The 12,061-nt window shown below is 41.2% G+C and overlaps 1 protein-coding gene across 2 annotated transcripts in view; it reads left to right on the top strand.

Annotated features, from left to right (window-relative positions):
• MLPH (melanophilin) overlaps positions 1–10,831 on the top strand; it is a 95,419-nt gene extending 84,588 nt beyond the window's left edge. For both annotated transcript variants that reach the window (XM_032213992.1, XM_032213991.1), the window contains 2 exons: positions 3,908–3,965; positions 10,493–10,831. In XM_032213992.1, coding sequence (XP_032069883.1) covers positions 3,908–3,965; positions 10,493–10,632 — 198 coding nt within the window. In that variant the 3' untranslated portion in view covers positions 10,633–10,831. The remainder of the gene's footprint in view (positions 1–3,907; positions 3,966–10,492) is intronic.
• Positions 10,832–12,061: the final 1,230 nt, after the last annotated feature.

Here is a 12,061-nt window from a genome sequence, read left to right as displayed (position 1 = left end):
GCTTGTGTTTGCATTATGTTGAATTCCAGTTTTACATGATCACTCTCACTCAAGGTTCCTGCAGTTTCAGCTCTATCATTTCTTCTCTGTTCATAAGAATGAAGTCCAGTATGGCTGTCTCTCTAGTTCCCTCCTCTACCTTTTGGAGAACAAGGTTGTCATTTAAGGTTGGTCAGGAACCTATTCAATTTCTCACGGTGCTGAATTAGTCTTCCAGTTGATGTCAGGGTAATTGAAGTCTCCCCCCCCGCCCCCCAAATAGTATTGTAGTGTGTTTCCTACATATATTTGTTAATTGGTTAGCAAAAAGTACATCTATGTTTTCTGCTTAGTTGGGTGGCCTGTCATGGCAATATCATTCTTTTTTTCTTTTATATTGACCCATATGCATTCTAGGAGGTTTTCATCTTTGGCTTTGTGCATTTCTGTAGCAATACAGTGGTCCTTTACATACAGTGCAATGCCATCTCCTCTTTTATGGGGTCTGGTTTTTTTAACAATTTGTATCCTATCAGTATGTTCTAGTCATGGGTTTCATCCCACCAAGTTTCTGTAATTGCAACTATATCACATCTTCCTTCATATATTAATAATTTGAGTTCACCCTGTTTGTTCCCCAAATTTTGTGCATTTGTATGTAGGCACTTTAGATCTTTATGTCCGACTCTGGATATGCTTCCTACTATTCCTCTTTGGTGTTTGAGTTTGTCTTCCTTCCCATCCCCTCCTTGCCTCTTTATTTGACTTTCGGAGCGGGGGGTGGAATTAGTTCCTGGAGATTCTAAAGATTGGTCACCTCCCCCCCCAAAAAATTTTAGTTTAAAGCCCACCTGATAAGTTGAGCTAGTCATTTTCTAAAAACATTCTTCCCAGTCTTTGTGAGGTACAGCCCATCCCTTGCCAAAAGGCCATCATGGATATAGTGCAGACCATGGTCCAGGAATCCAAAGGTTTTTTTTGTGACACCAACCCTTTAGCCAGTGGTTCACTTCTAGAATCCTCCTTTCTCTTACTGGATGTTGACCTTTCATTGACAGTACAGATGAAAAAACTACTTGTGCACCTAACTCTCTAACTTTCTTGCCTAGCTGCTTGTAATCACTCACTATTGTTTTCAAGGTTTTTTTGTCATTCATCCCTACATGTAGTAGTAGAAAAGGGTAGTAATAAGTGAGTTTTATTATTTTGGTTAGGTTCTCAGCCACATCTTTGATTTTTTGCTCTAGGGAGACAACATAACTTTCTGATTTAACTGTCTGTTCTACAGGCAGCTGGTTCTGTTACCATGAAAATTGAATCTCCTATTATCAACATTCACTTTTTTTTTTCTTAGGGAGGTTTGGAGTATTTTTATACCTATCACAGAAGCAGTTTATGGTGCAACTTTTTTAGGGGCATTTGATGTTGCTTCTTTTCTAGGTGTCTGCATGTTTACTTCCAGAGAGATGTAAGCATCTTTGTTGTTCAATAGTTCGTTAGGCTTTTTTTAATCTGTTGTATTCTATCCATGAGAACTGTCATTCAGCCTGTGTCTGCTGGTTTTTGGTCCTTCTGTAATATTTTTTATAGCTAGAGAAGGGCAGTTTGCTTTAAGATCATTCTGCTTTTGTGTTGCTTTGGTCAGAGGTAGGATTTTGGATACATTTTCTTGGATCTCATTTGAGAGTTTAGATATTCTGAATACTATTTCTAATGCTGTGGAGAATTTACAGCAAACATATATATGCCTGGGGAATGACAACACTATGAATTCAGGAGAGATTGGAGTAGAAGGAGGAATTCAAACCACTGAGTAACCTGTACTTAAAGGCAAAGGAGATGGAGAAGAGTCCTGGCAGATGGAAGGTTTCATGGGTAAAAATAAAATCAGTTAGCATAAATTGATCTGAAGCACTTTTTAAAGAGCACAATAATGTTACTGCTAATAACTCCAAAATGGATCATTTCTGATCCATGAATCTTAAACCATTACATATAATGTACTGTAGCAATCTATATATATAAAAGCGAAATACCACTCACACAGCATCACGAAATCTCCAGAACCATAAAGCCTACAAACTTGAAATTTGTCACATATGTTCCTGCTATAGAGGACTCAAACTTTCCTGATATAGTATCACCAGGTGATTGGAAAGTATGTGCAAGAAATGGTTTCTAGGTGCTCGCTAAGAAATGATTTTTCAAAATGACCATCAGATCATTAGCATTTCTTATATTATTATTAACATGCTCTGATGCTAAGGAGTTAGACATTCTACTTCCCCCTCCCCACCTGAAAAATGCTCTGAATCTGATGCTAAGGAGTTAGACTGAGGGAGAGAAGGGGTTAAGATAGGAGAGGCCTCTGTGGGGCAAGACTGAAGGAGAGAAGGGGATAAGATAGGAGAGGATCAATGGGGCCAGCCTGAGGGAGAGAAGGAAGATAGGAGAGGCTTCTGAGGGACAAACCTGAGGGAGAGAAGGAGGATAGGAGAGGATCAATGGGGCCAGCCTGAGGGAAAGAAGGGGAATAGGAGAGGAGAGGCTTCTATGAGGCAAACCTGAGGGAGAGGAGAGGAGCGGCCGATTATAACTACTCATTAATTTTCAAGATGTAAATGTGGGTTTAGCAAGCCCAATCACATAATTTCGTAGCAGAGCCCGGGTATCCAGCTAGTTACTAAATAAAGTCCACTAGTAAAAATTTGTCACTGAACTGAACAGCAGAGAAAATTGCAAAGTAAAGAGATTAGATAAAGGGTCCAATTAATTCTATAGAGCAGGAGTCTCCAACGTTGGCAACTTTAAGACTTGTGGACTTCAATTTTCAGAATTTCTCAGCCAGCATTGCTGGCTGAGGAATTCTGGGAATTGAAGTCCACATGTCTTAAAGTTGCCAAGGTTGGAGACCCCTGCTATAGAGGACTCAAACTTTCCTGATACAGTATCACCAGGTGATTGGATAGTATGTGCAAGAAATGGCAACGATGGAAACTATAATTTAGATGCTCATTGACATTTAGCCAAAGAAGATTTTCCCCAATTTTAAAATCTAATCTTGGATGACTTCAAGACAAGAGACAAGCACATTTCTTCCAAGGTTTGTTTGGGTTTTTTTTTGAAAAAAATACTCTACTTGCTCTGAAATCTACAATGATTGCCTAGTTAATTTTGAAAATATCATCATAAAGGTTTAAACTCAGATAACCATAGCTTTTGCCATTTAAAAAAATTCCATTGCATGATTTTTCCAACATCACCAGCAGCCAATGATAGTAGTGAAAATGCTGATCATGTATGCCAATAGACCGTACTTAATTAAGACTACATACTTAAAATATAGATGGAAAAATAACATTTACCAAATAAAATTCACAAAAGATCAAAGCAAAAATCTTGCCTGTTTTAAATGTGTACATACTTCTACATGATATTAAAGCTGGAGAAGCAGAAACAAATCTCTGCAGCTGGGATCTACAAATGTTCTAGAAATTCAAATACTTTTAAAACCTCTCTTTCAATACTTATTGATGGTGCTTAGTGGTAGACATGATCCTGTAGTCCTCATAAATATTTCTCTTGGCCTTTCTGGTATGACATTAATGACTGCATATTGCAAATGATAGTTTAATGCAAACAGTTAGTTAAATGCTGTACAGTTGGAGAGTTGGGGGAGAAACAGGATGTTCAGCTTCTTTAAAAAAATCTAATCCAAATAGAAGAAATATTTTACTGAACTTCATTTATTTAATGAATTAATCCAGGCAAATGAGTACATCAGCCAAATAGTTGAATTATCCACAAAATAAATGAGCGGACTGACATTTATTTGTGGGCCAAAATGCTGTTCTGATGAAGAAAGTTGCAATGAGGGAAAATACAGCCAACCCTTATTTCCATGTTAACAAGATTTTATTCTTTTTAGGTCATGTCTGTGCCCCATGTGTTGAGGAAGAAATTCAGTATTTCCCATGAAACTGCAAGTAAGACCTTTGCTCATTTATGCAAGGAGGAAAATGCTCAGTTGATTGGCAGCCTCTGCCTAATAATAGTTACTTGATTAAAAGCAGAGTTACTTTTTGCATATGTGCATACCTGGAATGTATGGATCAATTTCACAATGTCATTTTCATACATATCCAGCTATCACTCTGCCAGAGTTTCTGCATCATGCTGAAAGGGTCTTGAAGACAATTCTTTTATTTCAGTTATCCTGCACTCTACTGCCACTGTCTCAATCTGCTGCCCCCAACTGACCTCTGCTGTTTTCTTCCTCCTGTTGCTGAGGCCCGACTGGCAGAAGACGCTGCTGGACCTTTGCATGGCCTCAACATCAGTGGGAGAAAAAACACTTGGGGGCTGGTGGGGAGCAGCAGGGGGTAGATGGCAGTGGTAGGATGCAGGGCAACTGAAAGGGTAGAGTTGGCGAGGGGGAGTCAAGCAACCTCTGTGATCATAAATGTGGGCAGGCTTCCAAGTGCCCAAATTTGAATCACGTGACTACAGGGACTCTGCAACAATCATAATTTCATTCAGTGCTGTTATAATTTTGGTCATTAATCAAGTGGTCATTAAGTGGGGACCTTTTGTTCTTCCAGGTGTATTTTCAATGGATATTAATATTTAAGTAGAAAGTTATACAAATAATCTTTCAGCAACATTTGCAGTAATGACAGGGATGAAAAAATAACTTTGCAGTCAGAATTCGCATTTATAATCTTTGCAGGCCCGGAAAGGATAGCTGAAGAAAATCATAATCACACTTGCAGTTTCATTCAGCAACTGCTTCACTTGACCAAATCACCTTGTCCCAGCTGTGGTGTTAAATGAGGACTACCTATATATAAAAGACAACCTCATAGATTATTATATATAATTATAAGGACCTGCCTCAGCTAATCAGGACTCTTGAATTCATCAAGTTGAATCAAAAGAACTTTTGCTGAGAAAAAGTGATTGCAGGAGAGCAAGGCAAAATCTGAAAAAGCCTGTGCAAAGCAAACAACATTCTTTTGTTTCCCAAAACTCAACCCCCTGACCACCAGCTGTCCAGCTAGTGAGTCCAAATCAGGAATTCTTGGGTCATTGTTCTTCCCAAAAAGGAAACATTATTGAATACACTATATTGGCACAGTAGTAGTGAAACTAACTCTAAAATTCCCATGGGAAAACCCACATAGTTAAACTTGATTTTCCCTGTTGGCCATCCTGCTCAGTTCATTATGAGGTCCAATCAAGTTCCTCTTGTTATGAGAACAACCTGATCTTGGTGGCAGCAGGGTCTCATGTTCTTCAAACGGGTTAGAGTTGGCATTCCATTCTCCCCCACCCCAGAAATTCCAACCACTCCCCTCCTAATTGTTGTCAAGAAGAGAGCGAAGAAGTAACTGGATGAAAGACATTCTTGACATGCCAACCCCCAGGAAAAGGGATACATCTGTAACACATGTAAACATACATAATCATGAGCAATCCCCCCATTGTACAAAGTATTCATTTAACTTTGGCCAGTTAGGGTATCTAGAATGAAAGCTCTTTTACCAGCCTAGCTACTCTTAACATCTGTTGCTGCTATCCACTCTGCATCTGCTATGGGTTAGCCTTTCCTGCACAAGGTACTGCAATTTCCTCCTATGGGGTCTAGAATCCAGGAATGTCCTTAATTTCATAATGCTCTTCCTCTTTATGAGGACTGGGGGCAGAGGGAGCACCCCAACCGGCCTCAGTTTAGAATCATATAAGTGTTTTAACAGGCTACAATGAAACATCGGGTGGATCCGCCTAAGACTTCTTGGCATCTGAAGTTCCTGGTTAATAATCTGCACAATGAGAAATAGCCCTATATATAGCCCTAAATAGCCCAACCAACTTCTTTCAGGGTTGTCTTAAGTTTAAATATTTTGTGGATAGGTACATTTTTATCACTCATCTTAAATGCTCTTTGCAGAGCCCTCTTTCAGTCTGTTTTGCATGGCCCTCCCTTGTTTTCTCCAGTGCCCTGTGCACCATAACCCATATGCCTCTCAGAGTGGCCAACCACTCCGCTAATGTTGCTAAGGATGGAGTTTCCTGGGGAAGCTCCAGCATGGCTTCGAATTTAACCTCCGTTGCCACTTTGAAAGGGGTAAATCCAGTGCTACTATGCCTCTTGTGTGCTGGAGCTACAAGCTGTTTGGAGGGGATGATGGAATTAACTATCTCTTCTCTAGTGCTTCTATATTGAAGCAGGCACGAAAGTGTGTCTGTGAAAAAATTCCCCCTATGCCCCCTTAGAAATATCACTGGGTAAAGTTGAACCAGTTAAAGTACTGACCTGCTTAGGGGACAATTTCATTAGGACCTTCAGTGCTTCCATATTTTTGTGGTCAGATCAGACTTTAAACAGGATTTTGCTACCCTGTTAAGAATCACCTCCTGGTGAGGAGGGCCCAGCAGACATCATAAGCTTCCTTCTCCCCAATTGCCCACTGCCTCTCGGTGTTGGAAAGCTTCCAAGATATGTAGGTGCAGGGTTGTAGTTCTCCCCTTTCATTTAACTGCAATAGTACTGTCCTCATGGCCATGTCACTAGTGTCTGCCTGAATCATGAACAGCTCCTCTGGGTTTTGATGTTTCAAGACTGGCTCAATGGCAAAAAATTTCTTTAGCTTCTCAAACATCGGTTGGCACTCAACAGTCCAATTCAAGAGTTGGCTTGGTCTGGGCTTCACCCCCTTTCCCATTTTTAATGCATTTGTGTGCAGAGGTGGGAATGAATTGCCTGTAGAAGTTTATGAACCTCAGGAAGCTCTACAGCTGTCTCCTGATCCATGGGGCTTCCTATGTAAAATTGCTTTCACTTTCCCCAGATCCATTTCAACCCCCTCCCTGGAGATGCAGTACGCTAGGTAATCTAAACTAGTCTTGTGAAAGTCACATTTGGATAGCTTCACATATAGCAGCTTTTTTAGTATAGCCCTCACTAGCTTCACATGCTCTTCCATGGTCTCAATGCAAATTAAAATATCATCAAGGTACAGCAGTACCCCCTTGTATAAATCCTCATGTAAGACCTCATTGATTAGTTGCATGAACACAGCCGGTGCCCCCTGTAGCTCAAATGGCATCGTCCAGAACTGGTAGCACTCCAAGGGATAGTTGAATGCTGTTTTCTACTAGTCCCCCTCCCTGATTCCCACTTGGTAATACACTTCCCTCAAGTCTGACTTAGTGAAGACTTTCCCCTTAGATAAGTAACCTAATATGTCCTTCATTAGGGGAAGGGGTACATGTTTTCCACACTATTATCATTAATCCCCCTATAATCCATGCACCTCCTCAGGGACCCATCTTTCTTTTCCTTGAAGAGTACAGGGGCTGCCACCCATGAATTAACTAATTAATTAATTAATGAAGGTCCTGGCCAAGCTCTTATCTATAAAATTCCTAAGTTCCTCCGTCTCTCTAGGTGTCATGGAACATCTTTGGTTTTGGCAATTTGGACTTTGGCACAATCTCAATGGCGCCATCTGTAGACTGGCGAGGTGGAAGCACATCCAACTCCTCACTAATCGCTTCAGCAAGATTGCAGTACTCCCTTGGAATAAGCAGCTCTAGCTCCTCGCTCTCTGTTAGTGTATTCACCGACTCCAGTTTCACTTTCCTAACCGCAGGCTCATGGCTAGTGGCTGGTGTTTTTCCAACTTCCTGCTGCTTAGCCACTCTCCTTCTCATGTACCACTTGTTACTGTCCCAATCTACAGCCAGGTTCCATTTCTTCAGCCAGGGTAGTCTCAGTCATTCTCAGGGCCACAATAAAGTGAATAGTCTTTAAACCCCATGGTCCTTCTTCATTTCCTGAGTCTGAACGCCCAGCTTTTCCATCGCCAGCAAACTGATTAGGCACTGGGTGCACCCCGAATCTAATAGGGCCATGAAGATGCTCTTTACTCCCACTTGATACCACTTATCATTGGTCATCTCCCCCCTCTCTTTCACTCTCATAAAAGACCAGGCCAGGTTTGTTGAGAACCCTTCCCCTTTCTAGATTGGGGAGATAACTCCACGGCTTGATGTCCAACCCATGTCTTCTCCTTCAACTTCGCCGGCAGCTTTTTTGCCTTTGGCCTGATGGGACCCTGCAATGCAGATGCTGGATGCAGAATGGGGCAGTCAGCTGCTCAGTGGCCTTCCTTCCTGCATCGGAAGCAGGCTCCCGGGATTCAACAGGGCTTCTTCTTGAGGTCAGGAAGAGCACCTTCTTTTCCCCTGCAGGCTGCGGGTGTCTCTCGGCCATTTGGCGGGTTGACTCTCATGTGCGACATGCTGTTGGGTACTCCATCAGGTCAAGCGCCATGTTAGTACCACACCTAGAGATAGGCAGTTGAGGTACAACTCTTGGTTCAGGCTTCTCCAGAACTGGTAGACCAGCAGGGGCTCAGACCATCCTCTCAGATGGGCTACCAGGCTGCCAAACTCTCAAATGTATTGTGCAACCATTCGCTTCCCTTGCTGAATAGAGAAGATCCTGGTCTCTGCTCAGTGGGCTGTTCTCAAATCTGTACTGCATCTGTTGCATAAGGACATCCACGTTCATCAACTCAGGGCCTCCTCATCGTAGAGCAACACCAGCCACTCTGTGATGTCTCCTTCCAGGTTCAATGTAACCGCTCACACAGGAGAGCTCCTCAGGGTGCACTGCTCTGTACCGCTCCAAATAATTCCACTTGAGTCTGGAAGTAGGCTGGCTTTTCAAGCTGGCTGTCAAATTTTGCCTTCAAGGGGGGATGTTCCCAGTCTTGTTGTACATAGCCTGGCAGTAGCCCAGTGCGGGAGGCTCCTGCCACTGTGGGGGTGGAGGGGCTTACTACTGCCCCTTGCTGGGTTCCATCACTGCAGTTGGGCTTGATATCATTGATTGTAGCTGAGGACGGGATGGGGTAGCCAGCCGCTTGGCAGCCCACACCCCAGCTCCCATCACTGCCAGCCTCAGACCTCTAGCCCACCAAATTTCTCTCTAAGCTGCTCAATCGAGGGGCTGTGATCGGGAACCTCCACTCTGCTGATTCCTCCCATTTGGCTGCTCTCCTGGCTTTCTACTTGCTTCCCCAGACCACTGTAACTCCAGAGGGAATCAGTGGATGCTCTGCCTCCCCTGCCTTCACCATGCCGCTTTCCCACTGCCCTTTTTTTTGAGGCAGGGGGCTCCCGATGGTGCCCCTCCTTGGCACATGAGTGGCTGCTCCAGCTTCTCAGCTCCCTGTTTACGGCATGCACTGGCCGGTTGGTCCCCCAACCCCACTTAGGTTGCTGTCAGCACCTCCCAGAGAGGAAGTGCTCCCAACTTCGCCCTGCCATCCATCTTCTTGTTGGCCACCAACATCTCGATGTTGCAGCTCTCCTGGAGGGGTTCAGGTTTGCTGCAGTAGTGAGAGCCAGCTAATGAATCCAAATCAGGAATTCTTGCGTCATTGTTATTTCCAAAAAGTAAACTTTATTGAATACACTATATTGGCACAGTAGAAGCGAAACCAGCTCTCAAGTTCCCTTGTGAAAACCCACATAGTTAAATCTAAGAGGGAATCCACTCCATCTCCTAAGAAAGTCCACTTCCCTAATTCCCAAGCAGTTACAGTCAAAGCAAATGCATGCAAAAATGCCAGCAAGCCTCTTCCTCCGCCTTCCAACAGAATGGCAGGACATAAACTTGGGATAACTGATACTTGCGGAAAGTAGAATTGTTTTGCTTTAGTTAAAGAAATATCTGCTTAATACAATTAGGACTACTGGAACTGCCATGATGGTTTGTCTAACAGTTGCTTCACTTAGTGATAGAAAATCCGAGTCCAATTTAGGGTCGTTAAGTGAGGGCTACCTGTACCTGGGTTCAAACTTTGTTTCTACTTTGAATTGAGGGGGAAGGAGGACTTAGAACATATTATTGATCACTCATTCAGCTACTACAGTATGAAGGCAATAATTCTTACTTACATTGTAGAGTTATTGCAAAGTTCACAAAATAATTTTAAAAGTGCAGTGTATTTTCTCACCATTAAAGCATAGTGCAACACATTGAACATGGAGATTTAAAAGAAAAAGAAAAATGGAATAGAAATCAAGAGTCATCAATATAATTCTTACGTTAATAGAATTTTTAATAAAAAGCATTGGTCACTAAAGCAAAAAGGATGTCATTAAATTGTTTAGATATAATATTGTGTCCAAATTTGGAATTAATGGGAATAAATGATAATGTGACAATGCCAAGTAATTCATAAAGATAAATTATTTTAAATATAGAAAAAGGTCATTGTCTAATTTGTACATTAAAAGTGTTGCAGGAAAATTACTTTTTTCATGCTGATTTAATTATTATTCTAGAAGAAGTTTTGAACTTAAACATTCTCCCTCCATTTAAACATTGCATGCACACTTTGGTTCTTTCCCCATTCTTATCTTTTAATACTAGCTAAACACGAATAATTTTATTGCAGCATCTTGCCATCCATATTATTTTCTTTACCTTTTCAAGGCAATGCTGAATCCTTTGCTCGAAACTCCTATTACAGAGGATCACTGACCCAACGAAATCCAAATGGAAGAAACAGAAAAACAGATGAGATCTTTGCGGCAAGTATTCAGAATTTACTTCATGGCTTTCCTCCCGACTGAATAGATGGAGAAGATAAATAGAGGAGTCCATTACCTTTAAAAGCCAAATTCCAATAGAAGGCCACTGTTTTTGTAGGAGAAAGATATGTGGTAGTTTATAAAGAAGAGGCTGTTATTAATATGAAAACATGTAAATTAGACAGAATCCAGAATCAGACAAATGGAATAACAGCTGATAGCAGTATAGCATGCTTTTGCATCAGAGTAATCAGTCATATGATCTTATTATAATATTATATGTTATAATAATCATATGTAATTTTATAATCATACAATCCCAAGTAATTCATGCAACCAGATAACTGTATCAACAATAATTTTATCTATTGGCTGATTTCTTATTTTAAAATTGAAATATAAAAGGAACTAGCTATGGTAGAGCTAGCCTACTTGATTGGCAATTTCACATCTCTCGCTTGTTCTCACTCTCTCGCTCTCAGCAAGATGCTGTTCTCCCAGTCACAAAAATATTCCTGCTCCTGCTTTTTCCGTTGTGTTTTTCTGGGGCAGTATATTTGCACCAGGGAGCACTCTTATTTTTTAAAACATGTGTACCTTTCAGTAGGCCTACACAGTTCACATTTGAAATTGGAAACATGACAAATCATAACAAAACTAGTTGACCTTGGATTCTGTGAATTGCGGGGAGGGGGGAGTGCACTGGTGGGGCGGCATGTCAGCTGGCCTTTCTGGAATAAATGAGTGAGTTAGTCTTACTTCCTGAGAAAAAGTCTGGGTTGGAAATACTCTTGAATTATAATCCAAAGCAATGATCCCAAATCTTTCTAATGTCTTTTATTATTGATGAATATTTTTAAAATGTTACAGATAAGACAACCACTATTGGATTAATTCCTACAGATAAACATATTCTTTCATCTTACCCTAGTGTCTTTTTCTTCCAACATAATACATATACTGTATGTAAGAATCTCTGAAATCTCCTTATCATCTTTTTTCTCCTGTCATTACTCTGGCAGTTCTTTGGAATATCTTAGAGGCGAGCAGCAATCATCTCTTTTTTTCCACAAGACATCTGCAGCTAGAAAATGTTAGCCTCACTTTCTTTGGTTTCATGACATTTTACATTGTTCTGAAGCCAGTCAATAGGCAAACAGTGATTGCTATGAGCCATAGGAGCATATAGCAGCATTTGTACTCAATCTGCACTGAAACTCCTAAACTTTTAAGGCTGTAAATGACATGGGGAAAATGTATGCACAATCTCAGTCCAGCAATTTTTATGTGTGATTGTTACTTGCTGATTTTGATTGGGATCCACCCAGAGCTGAATGGAAGATGAACATGTTTTAAGTAAGTAAAACTCCAAAGGTTCACATTGGTGTTTTGATACTTTACAGAAACCTGTGATGACCCATCGTTCCTGAAAACAATGGAACCTTCTAAGATCAATACTGCAAAATCCTGG

Source organism: Thamnophis elegans, chromosome 3, assembly GCF_009769535.1.
Source record: "Thamnophis elegans isolate rThaEle1 chromosome 3, rThaEle1.pri, whole genome shotgun sequence".
Lineage (NCBI taxonomy): Eukaryota > Metazoa > Chordata > Lepidosauria > Squamata > Colubridae > Thamnophis > Thamnophis elegans.
Note: the sequence above shows the minus strand (reverse complement) of the source record. Positions and strands in the feature narration are given on the sequence as shown.